Below are 22,019 nucleotides of genomic sequence, written 5' to 3'. Positions count from 1 at the left end.
GCATGGGATACATACAAATTAACACATGACACAGAAGCCTATGATAGATACAAGTTGATATGCAACCAAGTTACAAAGGAGGTTAGGCAGGCGAAGGCAGATTACGAGAAATCCTTGGCAAGGGATGCAAAGAAAAACAGCAAAGAGTTCTTTACTTATGTAAACTCTAGAAGGAAGGGGATGAATCAGATTGGTCCACTTGATATTGATGGGTCAAGTGTTGATGATCCTGCTCAGGTAGCTAACAAACTAAATGAATATTTTGCATCGACATTCACACACGAGGAGTTATTCAGCGAGGGGAATGCCAGAGGTGTATTCAACTCTAGCAGTAAGCTACAGAATCTTGAAATAACTGGGAGTAAAGTGGAGGAGAAACTGTTGAAGATAAACACAAGAAAGGCACCCGGGGTGGATGGGATCTATCCAGTTATATTAAAGGAGGCAGCAAAGGAAGTAAGCAAACCCTTAGCCATAATTATGAGAGCTTCCTTGGACTCAGGAGAGGTACCCATAGACTGGAAATGTGCAAATGTAACCCCAATTCACAAAGGAGGATCAAAGGCTGACACAAGTAATTATAGACCTGTGAGCTTAACTTCTGTTCCAGGAAAATTAATGGAGGCACTGGTTAAAGAAGCACCGCAGGATCATTTAGACAAGACTTCAGTTATAGCTCAGACACAGCATGGTTTTGTTAAGGGGAAGTCTTGCCTGACCAACTTGATTGGATACTATGATGCAGTCACAAAAGAACTGGATGCAGGGAATAACTTTGATATTATATACTTGGATCTCTATTAGAAAGACTTTTGATACTGTTGCACATGGAAGACTGCTACACAAATTGGAGCAGTGTGACATTGGAGGCAAATTGCTGCTATGGATAAAGGGGTGGTTGAGGGGGAGAAGACAGAGAGTGGTAATCAATGGACACTGCTCATCGTGGACTGATGTTATTAGTGGAGTCCCTCAGGGCTCAGTGTTGGGTCCATTATTGTTTTCTGTATTTATAAATGATATTGATGATGGTATATCGGGCTTAATGTCCAAGTTTGCAGACGATACAAAGGTTGGCAGGGTTGTCAAGGACACTACTGACACTATGCTGCTGCAACGGGATCTGGAAAGGTTGAGCAGATGGGCTGAGAGGTAGCAAATGAAGTTTAACATTGACAAATGTAAAGTACTACACATGGGAAACAGCAACCCCAGAGCAACGTATCAACTTTGTGGTACTACACTGACAGTGGTAGAGAATGAAAGGGACTTGGGGGTGGTTGTGCAGGCAGATATGAAGTTCTCTGAGCAGTGCAGACGGGCTGCAAGAGTAGCTCATGGAGTATTGTCAATGATATACAGGAATTTTTCCAGCAGGGATAAGGAGGTGATTATTCCATTGTATAAGGCGATGGTCAGGCCACACCTAGAGTACTGTATACAGGTCTGGAGGCCTCATTTCAAGAAGGATGTAGAGCTGCTGGAACGAGTACAGAGAAGGGCAACAAGATTAGTGAATGGAACAAAGGGGTGCTCTTACTTTCTTCGTAATTTTTGCAAATTACAGTGTCTGGAGACTAGGCACCAGTGAGGTGATCTGATAGAGGTGTATAAAGCCTTGAATGGTTTAAGCATGCTCAATGCTGATGGGATTTTTCCTCTAGCTCAGAAAAATCACCTGAGAGGGCATAAATTCAAATTGAGGAAAGACAGATGTAGGATAGACGTGCGGAAATTTGCCTTTAGCCAGCGGGTTGTTGGTTGGTGGAACAGACTTCCATCCCTTGTGGTGGAGGTTGACAGCCTAAATAAGTTTAAGGCTCAGCTGGACAGGTATTTTGAACGAACAGAGGGATGAAGTGGAAGTGGGGTTTTTTTTTTTTTTTTTTTTGGCTGATGCTGCATAAGCTTGCTTTCTTGCATCAAATGCCTCTACTAATGCTAATGCTAATGCTGATGTGAGTTTTCATGTTTTCTTATGATACAAAGATGGACACAATGGTTAATGATAGTAAACAGGTTATGCTACTTTAAGATCTATTTAAACTAATGGTTGTTCTAAAAAACTCATTTAAAATACTTCAGTGATATAGAGAAATTTTTCCGGCATGTATAAAGAGGTGATTATTCTATTGTATAAAGCAGTGTGTTAGCATCTCGAGTGTTGTACAAATGGTTTGGAGAATTCATTTTAGGAATTGTAAATCTTTTGGAATAGATATAGAGAAGAGTAACAAGATTAATCAGCGATTTAATTTCAAAACTGAAGTCTTTCTTGGTGCTGTTACCAAGAAAGACTTTGTTCTGTGAAATAAAACATTCAGAATAGCTTCTAGCAGAAAACTGCCAGGATATCTGATTGAAGTGCTTAACTTTTTCTTGAATCACACACACACACACACACACACTATGGGACATAAATTGAAAAGGGTGGTTGTAGAATAGTTGTGCGAAAATTTGCATTCTGACAGAGAGTAACTGATTGTCAGGATAAATTTCCAGTTGGCATTATGGAAGTAGGTAGTTTGAATAAATTTAAGGAAGGTTTCAGAAAATATAGTAATTAAAAAAAAATAATAATACAATTTTTTAATTTCCCTTATTTATTCTTGGTCATTTATATTTTAAATTTAGTTCTCGAAATCCTCTCTTTTGTGATATATTTTCCAGGGTCTGTTATACTGTGAAATAGACATATAGGGAAGATCACTACATGAGTAACTATGCTTTCATATGAACTTTAGTTTCTGCAGCACATTACAGCTGGCATAGGTTGAGTGGTCATGTGAGAGTACAGAAGTTCGTGTGCTTTGAGTGTCTGTGGTTTAAAGTCACCTGACTATCAAATGTGGCGGTAATGTTCTTGTATCTTTTATTCTATATCTTAAGAACTCCTGCGACCTTATGTGGTTGTTCGGGAGTAAAAATAGAAAATTTATTTATTTTATAAATTTTCCTGTGTATTTCTTTGACCTTTAATATATTTTGAATTGTTTGTACTCATCTGTACACTATTTTACATGTACACATATACATGCAGTTCAGTGCTGTAGTTTCCAAAATAGCAGGGCTGGGGAGTAGTGATTTTGGGGTTACTCCTTGTCCTACTCCGGAGTAAGATATTTTTTCTTAATGTGACTCCTACTCCTATTATACTCCTCAATAAAAAATATTTTGTCATTGCCGCATGACTCATCAGGCTACTTTTTGGAATTCTGATTACATTATGATTATATGGTAATCACTATTCAGAATTCAAATGGCTGTAGCTATATTTTTTTTATTTAATGCAAATTTTAAATTACACAATATATATTTGATACAAACATTATTTATTCAATACAATGCACTAATATGCTAATTTTCAATTTTATTTAATACAAAAAGAGCAAAAAACTAGTAAAAACTAAACTATACATTGTCTTTTAGATTGAGTTAGTTCTCAAAAACAGTATGGACTCAAATCAAATCTTCTTTCATCGAAGCACATAAATCAGATTTTATTATTTTGAGTGCAGAAAACAGCCTTTCAACACTGACTTGGATAGGTGGTAAAGCAGTAACGCAAAAGGCTGCATCTTCAGCTATTAGTGGATATGTTTTTATTGCATCTATCACCTGTAACTTTGATGTACGACCTACTTTCTCCACTAAAGTTAAAGCTTGATAGAAATCAAAGCGGAACTTCTCATAACTGGTTGCTTCCAGCACTACAGCTTCTCCTTTGTTGGTATTTGTATTACTAGCTTGAATGCATCTCTTTTTTATTTTTTCTTGGTGATCAAGCTGTTTTTCAAAATCACATTCATCAAATTCTGAACTAGAAGAAGAAGGTGATGTGTCAAGCTCAGGGGAGGCCACATAATCTTCTTGTTTTAATCCTGTTATTTTTTCACTTAAATCAAGTAGTGCAGCTTTTCCTCTGGCTACCTGATCCTCTGATAGCAAAATTCTGTAATTTGGATCAACATAAATTGCTGCTAATAAGATATCATTTTCTATTAAATTAGTTTCTCTGCGCTCCATAGACTGTTTGATTCCATCAGCAGTGAGACCACCAATTTGGGAAAACTTGAAGATTAGACTTTTCCATTCTTTGTAGAATGATCCAGGTGTTAAGTAAGACTCTTGGAACATTAAAGTTGCATTATATGGGTGGCAAAGTAATCTTTCAAGCTGCTCAACTTCTTCCCATTCATGATCAGATAAAGTTATTTCAGGATTTGCCATATCAATAAATAGAGGATTTAATTCCAAAAGAAGTTTGATCATTAAATAAACACTGCCCCATCTAGTAGCTTGATCAATTAGAGCTCCTTTTCCGCAGCACCTCTTCAGAATAGCATCAATCTTGGGGGATCAAGCAGCTACAGCAACCTGGCACAACTTACTTGTGAGATTAGCTGCATGAGCTCCTTTCAGACCATCACGGATTACGAGCTGTAAAGTATGCACACCACACCTCATATGTTGTATGTTGACGTTGGGGAAAGTGAAACCAATGAAATTGTTTGCAATAGCATTCAAGGTCTTGTCTAAGTACTCATCTTCATCTAAATCACTGTACACACAGCTTTCTCCTGATTCAAAATCTGTCTTTTCCTCATTAAGCTTCTCAACAGTTTTTATCATGTTCGATGCATTGTCTGTAACTATTGTCAAGATATTTTCCTTCTTAATTCCAAAATCTTTGAGCACATTTTTAATCAATTTGCAAACCTGTTAGCTTGTATGTTGCACTTTGGTATCTTTAAGTGCTAAAGTATGTATTATTGTTTATTTATTTTCATTCACAAACTGGACATTTATTCCAAAATAATTTACCCGTTGACGGGTGCATGCATCTATCTTCAGATGAATATACTTTCCCTTTAGCATCTCCTTCAACAAATTTTTTTGATTGTTAGCTTCCTCTAATATTATTTTCCTAATATTATGTCGTTCCAAAGATACTCTCAGTTTGGCTGCCATTTCACCACTCAATCCAATAAAACCTGGAGAAGAGAATACACTAAGTGGTGGTCCATTCTTTACAACAAGTTCAATAATATACCCTTTGAATTTAGCAGCTGTCATTGCTATAGTAATTTTTTGGGTCTCAAAGTACTTTGTTAGAATATTTTTTCCTTCTACTTTACAACCTGTGCTAGAACTTGATGACTTTTTGTTGCTTTCCTTTTCCTCCATAAGCTTGAATTGTTTTGGATGCAAGCACTCTAAATGGCGTTTTAAATTGGATGACCTGGTGGATGCATAGCCTCCTTTTCCTTTCCCTGCGCTGATTTCTGAATTGCATGAACTCCATTCATCAATTGACATATGAAGACATTTTTTTCTTGAGATAATTCAAAGTATTCAAATACTCCAGCTTTCTTTTGTTCCATTTTAGACTAATTAAATTAAGTAGTTTATCTCAAAATTAACTTTAACAGGCTTACAAATTCATATTACCTAAAACAAAAGATAAAAAAAAAAAAAATTTTAATTAAAATTAGACAGTGCAATATAATAAAATTGTTTTTTGGTGTTTGCATGTACAATATAATAACAGGAATAAGAAGTAACAAATATATTTTGTTACTTCCCATTTCACAAATATATTTTGTTACTCCTTATTCCTACTCCTACTCCTGTAAAAACCTCTTACTCCTTTACTCCTACTCCCTAGCCTTGCAAAATAGTATAGTTTTGTTTTATTCTTTCATGTCAACTCCGAGAACTCTTAAGCTTTTATTAAGATTTTTGTTTAATTTTTTACAGAGTAGAAAAGAATACTTGAACAGTCCCAACCTGATTTTGATAATGCATGAAGAAAGTAAATTGTACATGAAATGCACAGTAGCAAATGTTAATGTAAAAGGTAAGCCTCATTAGTTTTGATGTATTATATGTTATTTTTCTAAAGGGCTGAGGAGCTGCATTAGCATTAGTTGAGACAAAAAAAACCTTCCCATTTCACCAATCTGGTCACTCCAAATGTTTGTCTAGTTCAGCCTTAAATTTATTTAAGCTATCAACTTCCACAACAACAACAGATGGAAGTCTCTTCTAGCAATCAACTACCCACTGGCTAAAGGCAAACTTCCGCACATCTATTCTACAACTGTCTTCCCTCAATTTGAATCTGCCTGTACACTTCAATCAGATCACCTCGCAGGTGCCTTTTTTTTTTTTTTTTTTTTAAGAACCCGCCAAACACGAAAGGTATCAAAACCTACTATAGTACTTAGTATCGTGCATGGGTTGAAGGAGAAGCATGGGGGAGGAATGCCGGAAACTTTGCTCTAGAAACTAAACATGGGTGAAACACATGTTTAGTTTCTAGAGCAATAAGCAAAATGGTGGTAGATTCCAGGTGCTACAACTTACAGAATTTAAGCCTCTCCTGGCAAGAGAACCCCTTAGTTCCTCTCGCCAATCTTGTTGCCCATTGTACTTGTTCTAGTAACCCTACATCCTTCCTAAAATGAGGCCTCCAGACCTATATGCAGTACTCAAGGTGTGGCGTGACCATTGCCTTATACAAAGGTATAATCACCTCCTTGTCTCTGCTAGTAAAATTCCTGTATATCATTGACAAAACTCCATGACCTCCTCTGGCAGCCTGTCTACACTTCTCAGAGAACTTCATGTCCGACTACGCAATTACCCCCAGGTCTTTTTGATTCTCCATCTCCCTGAGTGTAAAACCACACAGTTGGTACGTTTCTCTTGGGTTAATGCTACCCATATGCAGTACTTTGCATTTATCAATATTAAACTTCAGTTGTCACTTCTCAGCATAAAAATCCTAATAACCAACCAACCAGCCACTTCTCAGTTCATCTACCTAACTTTTCTAGATCCTGTTGCTGTTGTTGTTGTTGTTATTTGGTTTTTAGGAGCATTAGCAACTAAGGCCATATTGCTCCGGGGATGTGCGGTGGTCATTCCCTGACCTTTCCGCATTCTCCGTATTTGGTGGTGACGGGCTCGAACCCCGGTCTAATCAAGAAGCGTGTGCTACACACTGCCGCTCCTTCCCACCTGGCTACGGAGGCGTGATCCTGTTGCATGCATACTATCTTTACTATCATTAACAACCCTGCCAACCTTTATATCATCTGCAAACTTGGACATTAAGCCTGATATACCTTAAGCGATATCATTAATAAATACACAAAACAACAATGGGCCCAGCACCAAACCCTGGGGGACTCCACTAATTACATTAGTCCATTTATTATCACTCTTTACCATCTCTCACTCAATCATCCCTTTATCCATTGTAGAAACTTGCCCTTAATGCCATACTGCTCCAATTTGTATAGCAGTCTTCCATGTGCAACAGTATCAAAAGCTTTCCTGAAATCCAAGTATATGATATAAAAATTATTTTTTGCATTTTAGTTCCTTTGTGACCACATTGCAGTATCCAATCAAATTGGTCAGACAAGACTTACCTTTATTAAACCCATGCTTTGTCTGAAACTATTACTGCAGTCTTGTCTAGGTGATCCTGCATCACTTCTTTAACCAGTGGTTCCATTATTTTCCCTGGAACAGAAGTTAAACTAACAGGTCTATAATTATTTGTGTCACCCTTTGAACCTCCTTTGTGAATTGGGGATACATTTACACATCTCCAGTCCATGGGGACCTCCCTTGAATCTAAGGATGCTCTCATAATTATGGTTAAGGGTTTGCTTACTTCCCTCACTGCCACTTTCAATATAACTGGATAGATTTCATTTGCACTAGGTGCCTTTTTTATGTTTAACTTCAGCAATTTCTCCTCCTCTTTGCTTTCCGTTATTACAAAATCATTTAGCTCCCTCTTAGAGTTTAATAAACTTCTGTCCTCCCCTTTCTTACAGAATTCAGCATGTTTCCAGATGTTGACTGGAACTTGTGGGTTGGTCACCCCCCCCCCCAAGACTTGTAGATTTACTCTACAACTGTTTCCTATATAAACATCTTTACAGAGACAATGAGAGAAAGCAATATTCTTGATCTGATTATCAGCAGCGATTCTTCATTCATTAAGAATCTGCAGATAAAACAACCACTACAAGGCATCCATCAGCATGTTGCACCAGTTATTTGGACTCATCTTATTTGGACAGTATATCGTATTTTATCAGTTTTATCCTGCTTAATTATACTATTCATTTTACTTATTTACCTTATTATTATTATTATTAACAATTTATTTTATTTTATTTCAATAAAAGTTTATAACGGTTGGTGTAGTATCGTTGCAGTCATAATGAACATTCCCAACCCCAGAGGCCTATTTGAATAAATGGGTAGCATTCAGGGAAGTAATCATAGAAACTACTAAAAAATTTTTTTTATACCAACCAAGATATATTATTCAAGCCTTATAACTAATTGGATGTCAAATGAATTGATGAGACTTGTGTCACAGAAGAAAAATGCATGGGTTGCATATAAAGTATCAGGTTAATACAGAACCCTACAGTACATATAAACTAGACTGCAATAAATCACAAAGGAGGTTAGTCAGACTAAGGCTGATTAAATTAAATTTCTGGCAAAGATTGCAATTCAAAGTAATAAAGACTTCTTTACTTATGTAAACACTAGAAGGAGGGGGGATGAATCACATTGCTCCACTAGAAGTGGTTGGTTTAACTGTTGATGATCTGGCTCAGGTTGCTGACAAAATGAATAGATATTTTGCATCTACATTCAAATGTGAGAAATTTTTTTGGTGAAGGAGAAACCAGGATGATATGAAGTTCTAACAGGGATTAAATATTTTTGTGTTAACAGAGAGAAAAGTGGAGGAGAAATTGTTGAAGCCAAATGTAAAAAACACCTTTTGGCGGATGAGCTCTATTCGGTTATATTAAGAGAAGCAGCAAAACAGGTAAGCAAACTTTTAGCCATAATTACAAGAATATCCTTGGATTCAGGGGATATTCTTATTAATTGGAGATGTGTGAATGTATCCCTAATTCACAAAGGGGCTCAAAAGGTGATCTTAACTAATTATTGACCTGTTAGCTAGATGTCTGTTCAATGAAAAATAGTAGGGTTACTGGTTAAAGAAGTAATGCTGGACCACCTAGACAGGAATGCAGTTATATTGCATAAACAACATGGATCTGTTAAGGGGTAATCTTGTCATCATAGTATCCAATCTGATTGGATACTCTGATGCAAAAGAATCATTTTGATATCCTATGCTTGGATTTTAGGGAAGCTCTTGATACAGTTGCACATAAAAGACTGCTGTACAAATTGGAGCAGTGGCATTAGGGGAAAGATACTGCTGTGAATATGAAATAGTTAAGTGGGAGAAGACAGAGGGTGATTATCAATGGACACTGCCTTTCATGCTCTAATGTTTTTAGTGAAGTATCCTGGTTTCAGTGCTCCAATTGTTGTTTTCTGTATTTATTAATGATATTGATGGAGGCATATCAGCCTTAATGTCTGATATGAAGGTGATAGGAATTGTCTGATAGCAGGTGATAATGTGGTTGGCAGGGTTCTTAAATGCAGTAATCCTTGTATGCCACTGCAACAGGATATGGAAAAATTAAGCAGATTGGCTGAGAAATGGCAATTAAAGTTTAACATTGACAAATGCAAGGTACTGCTTATGGATAATAATAATTCCAGATTAAAGTGCCAATGGTGGGGTATCATAATCAGGATAGTGGTAAATGAAAAAGACCTTGGGATAACTGTGGAGTCAGATATGAAGTTCTTTGAACAGTGTAGACAGGCTGCTGGAGACAGCTCATATGTTTTTTTTTAATGATATACAGAAATTCTGTCAACAGAGATAAGGAAGTGATTATCCCGTTGTATATGAAATGGATTGGTCACATCTTGAGTACTGCTTACACTTAGGAAGCCTTATTTGCTGAAGGATATAAATCTGTTGGAATGGGTTTAGACAAGAGCAGTGAGAGTGAGGGTAACAGAAGTCTGCCCTTATGAGGAAAGGCTTCAATTCTTCAAATTGCAGCATCTGGAGACTAGGGCCTCTGAGGGGATTTGCTTGAGGTGTTTAATGTTTGAAAAGATTGAGGAAGTCATTACTGATGTAATCTTTTCTCTTTCTCAGACTACAGCACATGAGGAAGGATGGTTGCTGAATTGATATGCAGTAATTTGTTTTCTGCCAATGGATTGTTGATTGTTAGAACAAACATCCATGTGGCATTGTAGAGATAGATAGCATTAGCATTAGTAGAGGCATTTGATGCAAGAAAGCAAGCTTATGCAGCATCAGATAGTTTGTGAATTAATTCAAGGAAGAACTAGACAAATTGTTAAAGGAGAGTGATAGGTGATATGGCAAGTGTTTTATTTTATTTTATTTTTTTTTTGGCTGATGCTGTATAAACTTACTTTTTGCATCATTTGCTGCTACTAATATATATATCGTCTTTAAGTTGAAATATGCATTTTTTTGTATATTTTTATATTATAAAAATAAAAATAAAAAATTCGTTTAGCAAAATTTATTTTTTTATATACATAGTATAAAAGATTTTTAATGTTAAATAATGTGGTGGATGAGCTCTAACAGCTGTACAGAGAAATAGAGTGGGCCAATAAAGCAGAATGTCTTATGATAGGGGATTTTAACTTCCAGGTATTGACTGGAGCTTGTGGGTTGGTCATCACAGGCAAGACTTTTGTTGGATGACTGTTTTCTACAGCAACATGTCAGAGAGGCAATAATAGGGAGTAATACCCTTGATCTGATTATTAGCAGTGGTTATTCATGCATTAAGAATCTGCAGATAAAAGAACCACTAGGTGGCAGTGATCACAGTGTATCAGTTTGGGATTTACTTAAAGATGTAACTACCACCATAGGTAAAAGGAGGGTTTTTTTGCTTTTTGTGAAGGTGACTACAGTGGTCTCAGACAGTTTTAAATTCTGTACAGTGGAACCAACTGGCAATGTTACTATCAGCAAATTCTAAATGGAAAGCATTCAAGGAATTAAACATAGAAGTTACTAGGCTTTTCTTTCTTTAAATAGACATCTGGGGTTGGGAATGTTCATGTTCATAACGACTGCAACAATATTACACGAACTGTTATAAACTTTTATTAAAATAAAATAAAATAAAATAAATTAAAATTGTTAATAATAATAATAATACTAATAAGATAGAATAAGTAAAATGAATAGTATAATTAAGCCGGATAAAACTGATAAAATAAGATACATTGTCTGTACAATAAAATAAAATATATACAATGAAATTAAACAATGTAGATCACGGGATAAAAGTGATAAAACACTGAAGCTTTCAGAGGCATCTGCCTCGTTTATCAACAATAAAGCTAAACATACAGTACAGTACATCCATAAATATCAGCAGAATCACGGTTCACAGCATGTGTTTCCACAGGAGCATGGGCAGTACTTTCCATATGCACATTGGAACCAGAAATGGCTTGGAAGTGTGCCAGGTGGAACACTTCCGAGCCATTTCTGGTTCCAGAACCACAGCTTTGAAGAGGGATGAATGCAGACTTCTCTGTCTCTATTAATAAGTCCAAACTATTAGCATGGTCCAAGATAAATAAGTCCAAACTATTAGCATGGCAAAACTTTGTGAATAAAGAAGGTAACGCTGATCCATGGAATCCAATATACAAAGTCATTACAGAAAAGGTATATCTGGCGGATATTACTCATAGCGTAACTGGTGAGGATCAGCAGGAGACCTTGACATGGGGGCAGACCTTGGATCAGATTTTAAAGTCCCTTTATCCAAGGGAAGGTATACTTTTAGATGATTTTATTGAAGTTATAAAAGAGAATAATATGTATAAAAATGAGCAGATTGAGAGTCCTTTTACTAATGAAGAGTTAACACTGGCTATAAATCAGATGAAAGATGGTAGGGCTCCTGGATTGGATTTCCTGGAGACCCATGTTATCAAGCAGTTCTTCTCCAAGCACAAAGATATTCTGTTAGATGTGTTTAATACATGTCTAGCAGAAGGAACATTTCCAAAGTCTTGGAGAACTGCGGTTTTGAAGGTGATTCTGAAGAGTCCGGAGAAGCCTATTGATGAGCCGGCATCTTATCGGCCGATCGCACTTCTACCCATACTTGGGAAGGTCTATGAACGTTTGATAACCTATAGACTAATACCCAGGTATGAGGCTCAAGGTTTGAGCTCCATGAAACAATTTGGATTCAAGAAAGGCTCCTCAACAGAGGATGCAATTAGAACATTATTGGATTATGTGGAATGTGCGGAGGCTCGGTATGTGCTTGGTTTGTTCGTAGACTTTAGAGGTGCATTCGATGCCCTGTGGTGGGGTAGTATCCTCCGCAGGGTTAGAATTGCACTCTGTCCCGGAAATCTCTATAAGACCATTCAGAGTTACTTTTCGGATCGCAGTATCATGATAAGGACGAGCTATGATGAACTTAAATATAAAGTTGAACGTGGATGTCCTCAGGGATCTATTCTGGGACCCTACGTATGGAACATGGTTCTTGATGAGTTTTTGGGACATGACATGGGGGACTCCCGTGCAATAACGTATGCGGATAATTTGGTTTTTGACATAAAAGGAAACTCAAGAAAAGAACTGGAGGATAAAGCGAGTCTTCTCCTTACAGATTTATTAGAATGGAGTTCTTGTAATAAGTTGAGTATTTCTGAGACAAAAACTGTTACAATGTTATTAAAAGGCAGGTTGAGCTTGACGAGACCTCCATTAGTAAGAAGTGGTGATGTCTCTCTCAGGTATGTGAAAAAAGTTAGATACCTTGGGTTGTATCTGGAGGAGCGACTGTTCTTTACCGAACATGCCAGATATCTGAAGCAGAAGGTCAAGCTCCTATATGCAAAGCTCCGAAGAGTTATTAGAGTGAAATGGGGCATAAAAGGCAGAGCACTTAATATGTTATATGAATGTGTTTTTACCCTGATAATAACATACGCAGCCGGAACTTGGTGTGGTAGAGCTGTGAATTCTGCAGTGAAGAAACAGTTAATAACGGCTCAAAGATTTGCTCTTCTAGGTGTGACTCGAGTGTGTTGAACAGTATCTTCGGATGCTGTTCAAGTAATAGCAGGTAAGATGCCAGCAGATCTTTTGGTAATTAGATCTGGATTGTTTTACTGCCTGAGAAGGGGCATTCACAAAGAGCTTCTTGGCATTCACTCGTGCACTGTCGGCACGAGCGTGCCAGGTAGAAAGTTGTACAAGGCTGAATGGAGAAGGATTGAAAATGCCCTTGTTGGGGTTTGGCAGAACCGCTGGTTTAACTCTGACAAGGGACGAGAGACTTTTCGTTTTCTCCCATCCGTTGAACTAATAAATTACAAGAAGAAGCCTTGGTTGCAATTTGGATTGAAGGCGTGTTTTGTGCTGACGGGGCATGGGTTGAGGGCCAGGTTGAATCAGTTCAACTTGGTAAATTCCGGGCTTTGCACATGTGGGGTCTTGGAAACTGGACTCCATGTCATGTTGCAATGTCCTCATTATGCTGATTTAAGACTTATTTTTGAAGGGGCTCTCAGATTGCAAGAAGATTCTTTGAATATTTTATTTGAAAATAGAGACAATTTTAAAATGTTCAATGAATATATAGAAAAAGTTTTTAGACTTAGACAAACACATGAAGTAGAGGTCACCCTCCACGAGGGAGGGATGGTAACTGAAGCCATAGGAAATATTAATTTATTTCCTATGGTAACAGGCTAATGACTGAGATTGTTTGTAAATCATTTTCATCAGAGTTTTTAATCAAAATTTTTAGTGGCTACATTGTCATTGTACAATGATAGTATAAATTTTTAATATTTTAGTAAAATGTGCATATGGGCATATTTGCCCAGGAGGCACGATAAGCTCTGATCCTACATGATGATGTCTCTATTAATAGTGTTATGCTCAGAGGAGCAAATTCGCAAGCGTTTGAGCCACTTGCGGTCCCAAAATCTGTGTGACTGGTCGACGATAACAGCTTTGTCAAGAGAGAGATTTGATGGTTCTTCTCCCAAAAATGCTCTGTCACAGTAGACTTCCCATAATGCTCAGTCTTTATCGCACTGATACGTTCCCCTGTGCAGTCTTTAAACCGATGCTTGTTTCACCAACATAACATTCCCTGCAATCCTGGCATTTTATCTCGTATATGACTCCATTTATACATTCCACAGGTATGGGGTCCTTAACCTTTGACACAACTGTGTCAAAGGTTAAGGGTCCAGCTCAGGATCCTGGGTTTCCCAAGCCCATACTCACCAGATGTGAGTCCCTGGGGTAGATAGGGAGGGCCCTAGAGTAAAAACCAGTGTGTATAGGAAACCCATGTGCTGGGACCAATACACACAATTACAATATGGCATGAACCAACCATCACAAGAATAGTGAGGGCATTACTGGATAGGGCTGGGTCCCATTACAGCACCTCTGATGATAGAAAAGAAGGAATGAAATGTGTCACAGCAGATCTCAGGAAATGCGGCTACCCCCAGAGGGTCATAGATAAATGTATCTGAGAAGCGGGGCATGGACGTAGAGAGCCGTTTACACCCATTGCCACTGCATACATTCCCTATTATCCAGGCTTAACTGAGCATATAACTCGGGTGTTGCACGATTTTCAGACATGCTGTGTGCAGCTACCAGGGCAGAGGTTGCACACTGTTGTGCCAAAGGTTAAAGAACTCATACCTATGGAATGTGTAAGTAGTGTTGTATGCGACATAAAATGCCCATTGAATATTGCGAGGAATGTTATGTTGGTGAAACAAAGCATCGGTTTAAAGACTGTATGGGAGAGCATAGTAGTGCAACGAAGACCATGTATTATGGGAGGTCTGCTGTGGCAGAGCATTTTTGGAAGGGGAACCATCAAATCTCTCCTGACAAAGTTGTTATTGTCGACAGGTCACACAGATTTTGGCACCACAAGTAGCTCAAGAGCTTGTGAATTTGCTCCTCTGAGCGTAACACTATTAATAGAGACAGGATCTAAGTTCAACCCCTCTTTGAAGCTATGGTTCTGGAATGGGATGAACAGTTCCACCTGGCACACTCTTGAGCCATTTCCAATTTCTGTGTGCATATGGAGAGTACTGCTCATGCTCCTGTGGAAACGTGCTGCGAACCGTGATCCTGCTGATATTTAAGGATGTACTGTATGTTAAACTCTCCTGTTGATAAAGGAGGCGGACGCCTCAAAAAGCTTCAGTGTTTTATATTTACTTTTATCCTGTGTTTATCCCATCGTTTAATTTCATTGTATATATTTTATTTTATTGTACAGATAGTGTATCTTTTTTTATCAGTTTTATCTGGCTAAATTATACTATTCATTTTACTTATTCTATCTTATTATTATTATTAACAATTTTAATTTATTTTATTTTATTTCAATGAAAGTTTATAACGGTTGGTATAATATTGTTGCAGTCATTATGAACATACTAGGCTTTTCATACCAATGAAGAAATACTCTTGAAGGTATAGGCCTAAATGGATGTCAGATGGACTGATGAAACTCATGGTGCATGAGGTGCATATAAATTAGTAGGCAACACAGAAGCCTGTGGTAGATATGGTAAGCCTATAGTAAGTCACAAAGGAGGTCACACAAGCAAAGGCAGATTATGAGAAATCTTTGGCAAAGGATGCAAAGAAAAACAGCAAAGACTTTTTTACTTATATCAACTCTAGAAGGAAGGGAATGAATCAGATTGGTCCACTTGAGATCAATGTTTTGATTGTTGCTCAGATAGCTGAAAAACTGAATGAGTATTGTGCATCTACATTCACATATGAGGTATTCTGTAGAAAAGTAGGGGACAGAAGCTTATTAACTATAACAGTGAGCTAAATGATTTTGTAACAGTTGAGAGCAAAGTGGAGGAGAAATTTTTGAAGTTAAACATAAGAAAGGCACCTAGGGTGGATGGAATCTATCCAGTTATATCAAAGAAGGCAGCAAAGGAAGTAAGCAAACCTTTAGCCATAATTATGAAAGCATCCTTGAACTCAGGGGAGGTCCCTATGGACTGAAGAGGTGCAAATGTATTGCCAATTCACAAAGAGAGATCAAAGGGTGACATGAGTAATTACAGCTGTTAGTTTAGCTTCTGTTCCTGCAAAAATAATGGAGTCACTGGGTAAAGAAGCATTGCAGGATCATCTGGACAAGACAATCTGGTCTGACCGATCTGATTGGATACTACAATGTTGTCACAAAAGAACTGGATGCAAAAAATTTTTTGATATCATATAGTTTGATTTCAGGAAAGCTTTTGATACTATTGCATTTAAAAGACTGCTGTACAAATTGGAGCAGTGCGGCGTTAAGGGCAAATTGCTGATAGAACAAGAGAAGATAGAGTGGTGTTCGGTGGACATTGCTCTTCATGGTCTAATGTTATTAGTGGAGTCCATTTTTGTTTTCTATATTTATCAATGATATTGATGAAGGCATATTATCTTAATATTCAAGTTTGCAGGTGATACAAAGGTTGGCAGGGTGGTTAATAACAGTATGCTACTGCAGCAGGCTCTAGAAAAGATAGGCAGATGGGCTGAAAATGCAACTGAAGTTTAACATTGACAAATGCAGTGTACTGCATATGGGTAGCAGTAACCCCAGAGTAACATACTAACTGTGTGGGTCTACATTCAGGGTAGTAGAAAATGAAAAGGACCTTGGTCAGGCAACATCTTGAGTAATTACACAACTCTGAAGAAAACCTCATTACTGCCTGGACAGTAATGAAATTTTGTGAATGATATACAGGAATAGCAGGGATAAGGAGGTGAGTATCCTATTGTATAAGGCAATGGTCAGGTGACATCTTGAGTACTCCATACAGGTTTGGAGGCCTCATTTTAGGAAGCTTATGGATCTGTTGGAATGAGTAGAGAGAAGATCAATGAGATTGGTAAGGGGAACAACGGGGTGCTCTTACTAAGGAAGGCTTCAGTTCTGCAAATTTGCATATCTGGAGACTAGGTAGCTGCGAGATGTTTAAGGCTTTGAATGGATTGAGCAAGCTCAGTGCTGATGGGATTACTCCTCTTGCTCAGACCACAACACACACATGAGGGGGGAACATTCAAATTGAAGAAGGAAGGTTGCAGAATAGATATGAGGAAGCTTGCCTTTTGCTCATGGGAGGTTGATTGTTGGAACAAACTTCCATCTGTTGTTGTGAAAGTTGACAGTTTAGGTAAGTTCAGATAAGAACTAGAAAAGAAAATGATTGGTTGGTTGGTTGGTTGTTTTAGGATTTTATGGCACATTAGAAAAGAAAATGAATAGGTGAAATGGGAGGTGTCATTTTTTTTTTTTTTTTGGCTGATTCTGTTTAAGATTGCTTGTATCATTTTCCAATGTTAATGCTAAATTTCAGTGGATGACTATGTATACTTAGCCATTATTACAAAATTAATGCAGTTTTGCTGTAATGGTAAAGTAAATGTATATTGATGTTGGTATGAAATAATACTAATATATTTTAAGTATTTTTTTTGGTAGTAGTTGTTGACTGGTGAGTTAGTATTAAATATGATATATGAGCATCTTCAGAAGCAATTGCAATGAGACAAAATTTCTAAAACAGGGCACTGTAATTAATGCTGGATGAAAAATTAAAACCGAATAAAAATAGCAAAAAATAGTAAAGCAACTGTAATGCTGGGTTAGTTCAGGAAAATATGTAATTAGGTAGCAATTTTCATCAGGATTTGGATATATTCTTGAAGTTATAATCAGACTTGGACATATGCTTATACTCTCAGAGAATGTTAACAAGAGAAAACCACAACCTGTAAACGTCATCTCTAGATTAAATATCCTTTTAGTATTTGCTATTGTTAATAAAGACAAATTAATGCAAGGAAGCCAAACTTTTTCATGAACAGCCTTAAAAAAAAATTGTGATAATTTAGCCTGATAATGTTGTCAGACTAAATTATGTGATAATTTAGTCTGCCGACTTTTTCTTTTCAACCCTTTTGGTTGAAATAGAATTTTTTTATATCTAGTCTTTAGCTATCCGTTCTTAATTTAAGTGTATATCCTCAAGTTCAGGGGTTGCCAAACTTTTATACCTTGAGCCCCCCCTTAAAATTTTTTATTAATTTCAAGTGTCCCCCAAGTTCCAGAAGAACAAGTGCAAATAAACAGATTTAGCTTAAAATTTAGTTATGAATATATATGCTTTTATAAATCAAGATACACTTCAATATATTTAGTCTCAAAGTAATAAAATACGAATAATAAAAATAAATAAATAAATTTTTTGTACTTAGTTTAGTGGGATGGTTCGTCCATATTTTGTTAAAAAAAGTGCTTCATGAAAACAAATGTTTCCCCCTCCCCAAAGAACCAAGTGTGGTCCCCATGGAGGGCACGCGCCACATTTTGGGAACTTCTGCTCTAGTTTGCACCACTTGCAAAAGAGAAATGGTATCCCCATTATTTAATTTACTTAATCCTTAAAGCTTTAAATAAGGATTTATGAAGCCGCTAATAAATAAAATAAGACTTATTTATAAAGCATATTTAGTTTATACAGGTACCAGACCATTTATCCGGCTTCCAGAAAACCGGCTATTTTTTAAACTGGCTAGTTTCGAATCTGACGGGCTTTTTTTTGACAATGTGCAGGATATAGCAAGCATGAATCATAGCAATCAATCGCACGTCAGTTTCAGTATCACGCTGCTGTGTACACTTGCCTCCTCTACATTTATGTGATTATTTGTCCCAATTTATTATAATTTTCATTTATTACCATGTCTAAAAGGAAAAATTTTGTGCTCAGTATATCGAAGAAAGTAGAGTTACTTATGAGACTCGATAAATGTGCTTCAGTGTGGCATTTGAGTGAGGAGTATGGTGTTGATACATCTACTATCTATGATATCAAGAAACAGAAGGAACAGATACTTAAATTCTATGGTGACAGTGATGTGCCTAAATTAATGGACAAGCGAAAAACTTTACGCCAGTCGAAGAGTGTAGATGTGGACAGAGTGTTGCTTGAATGGATTAGGCAGCATTGGAGTGAAAAGTTTCCACTTGATCGTTCCATTATGGCTCAAGCTAAATTTTCACAATTTGACAACTCCATGTGAATATTCAGCTGGGCGGTTCAACAGATTTAAACAAAGGCACAGCATTTGCAAGCTGAAGGTTTGTGGACAAAAGACTTCTGCAGACCACGATGCTGCAGAGGTGTATTTAGATGAATTTGCCAAGTTGGTTTCTGATGAGGGACTGTTAGCTGAACAGGTATACAATGCAGATGAAACTTCTTTATTCTGGCATTACATACCAAGGAAACCGTATGTAACAGCAGATGAGTCAGCACCAGGAGGGTATAAGGATTCCAGGGAACGACTTATGATTCTTGCATGTTCCAACGCAGCCAGCACCCACAAGTGCAAATTATTCACTGTTGAGAAAAGTCAGAATCCTAGGGATTCTGACTTTTCCTATTAAGGGAGTCAGGGTGTTTCCTGTGATTTATAAGGCAAATAAGAGAGCTTTGATTACAACACAGATTTTCACCAATTGGTTTTTAAAGAACTTTGTGCCTGATGCTAGGGCTCATTGTAAATCTGTGGGACTACCTGATGACTGCAAAATTATTTTAGTGCTTGATGATTGTACTGCACACCCTCCTGCTGAAGTTGTAGTCAAGGACAATATGTGCTGTTTACTTGCATCCCAATTGTACTTTTCTAATTTAGCCTTTAGACCAAAGCACCAAAGCATTCTTCGTGCATTCAAGTGCAGGTACAGGGATGTATTTCTGCGGAAAATGCTAGACACTTGCAACAAAGGTACAGGGATAAAAGAATTTCAGAAAGCATTGAATGTTAAAGACTCACTTTGAGTGCAGCAAAGTCCTGGGACAGTGTACCCAAGGATACTTCGATAAATGGCTGGCATAAATTATGGCCATTTAACTTATTTCTTGACAGTAATGAACCTGAGTTTTGTAGTTTTCATATGTCTGGTGAGGAAGAAATAGTGAAAAATTTATTAGAATATGCAAAAGGTTTGTCCTGTGAGGTAGCCAAGTCACTTGATGAAGGGGCTATACAAGAGCGTATAAACATTGATGGTGATTCTCCAGTTGTGTTCCAACTCACTAATAGTGAAATTGTAGATATGTTAATGAATGCTGATAAGAACAAGATGAGAGTGATGATGATGATGGTGATGATGACAGTGCACTGAAAAAAGAAAAACAGAAAGTGTCTATAGATGGTGTATCAGCCTGACTGAGGAACTGATTTAGGGAATGAAGCAAAAGAGCTTCATCAGTGAGCAGCATATAATGTGGATGTATAAAATACAAGAAGTTTTCATTAAAGAAAAACCAATGTACAGTGGATTCCAGTTATTTGGACCACCAGTTAATCGGGGCAGCCGTTTATTTGGGACAAATCTTAAAGAACAGAACCCAATCGAGAAAATAGCCAAGGTTTACTTTGCTTAATTAGGACAACATACCGTTTAATCGGAGCAGGAGACTGCAGCACTCGAGATTACCCTACGATTGTCTCTGACCATACCACGTGGTTCAGTTGGATTTCTGGAGGCCACAACTATAAAACAATAAAAACAATTAGCAGTCCTCTGTTTATTGGGCTTTTCTGTTAGTGCAATCTATTATAAATGGATAGTAAACTCGACATTATTGAATTTGCGATAATATTGATAGCTGGAATTCTGTGGGTTTTCACATTATGGTGAAATGTGTTTCTCCTTCCATGAAATCTTCAATCATATAAAAAACAAATTTTCAGAATCTTCTCTTCATTCCTATTTTTTTAAGCTCCGTAACTCGTTACTCCGTTCTCACATGCGAGTATCATGTTACTTGCAAATTGTGTGTGTGCCGTGTTCTTTGTTATTGATTGCTTATCTTTTTTACTGTTTTAAATTTTAACCCCTACTCACAAATGTTAGTGAACAGAAATATCAACTAGTTAGTATGCACATATTACAGTACATAATAATTAAGCTATGCACGTAAGCATAAATTTACTTTTATTTTGATAACCTGTGGAAAATATTCTTCCGATTTTCACATATCATTTAATTTTTTAATTGGTAACGTAATATATATAAATTTGTGCTTGATATACTTTACTTTTATAGCCTGTGGATAATTTTTCTCATATTTTTGCTAATTAGAATTTCTGTTTAATAGAATTAAAATTCAATTCACAAACGTAATCATAATGACCGGCACTTACTATATATTGTATAGTGAATGGTACTTTACTGTGGTGAGTCCATCATAACGTGATTTGATTGTACAGAAAATCAGTTGTAAATGGGGGTCCATTGTATTTTTAACTATTTATGTGAAACTTTGCATAATTGAGTTAGCCGCTTAATCAGGCCAAAATGCACTAGTCCCTATGTGTCCCAAATAACCGGAATCGACTGTATATGAAACAACAGAATCTGCAGGATATATTTCCAAAGATCAACCAGAAACTTTCAAGTGAAGTTCAGCCTCAGCCTCAACCTTCAACCTCCAATACCTGTGCTTCTTCTCTTCCTGTACCTGTCACCCCAGATGTTGAATTGTCTTCAGATAAAGATTAGTGGATTAATATTGATTAAACAGACCCTGTTCTAGAAATTAATTTGTATCTGTTAAATACAATTTCTTCACTTTTCATTGTTTATTTTATATTTTAAGTATATATTAAGCTTTGATCCAGAAAACCAGAAATCCAAGTCACCTCCAGTCCCAAGCTTCCCGGATAAATGGTCCGGTACCTGTATAAAATTGCTCAGCAGAAAGTAATTCATGACTAACAGTGCCAAAATAGTTTGTTAACATTTTAGCAAGTATAAATATAATGCAAGCACATCAGAAATACATAGCTATATCTGAATAAATCGGAATATTAGTAAAACGGCATCGTTTTAAGTTTTATCTCATATTGTGAATACCTTCACAACGAGTTGCCACGATATTGCGCTACTTCGAATAAGTAACGCTTCACC

The 22,019-nt window shown here is 37.0% G+C and overlaps 1 protein-coding gene across 1 annotated transcript in view; it reads left to right on the top strand.

Moving 5' to 3' along the window:
- Positions 1–22,019, top strand: part of Rad9 (cell cycle checkpoint control protein Rad9) — a 237,637-nt gene that overhangs the window by 8,379 nt on the left and 207,239 nt on the right. The window contains exon 2 of the mRNA XM_090384423.1: positions 5,761–5,860. Coding sequence (XP_090240549.1) covers positions 5,803–5,860 — 58 coding nt within the window. The 5' untranslated portion in view covers positions 5,761–5,802. The remainder of the gene's footprint in view (positions 1–5,760; positions 5,861–22,019) is intronic.

This window comes from Mastigoproctus giganteus, chromosome 1 (assembly GCF_048544385.1).
Source record: "Mastigoproctus giganteus isolate SK-2022 chromosome 1, ASM4854438v1, whole genome shotgun sequence".
Lineage (NCBI taxonomy): Eukaryota > Metazoa > Arthropoda > Arachnida > Uropygi > Thelyphonidae > Mastigoproctus > Mastigoproctus giganteus.
The sequence above is the reverse complement of the archived record's forward strand: the minus strand, read 5'-3'. Positions and strand labels throughout refer to the sequence as shown.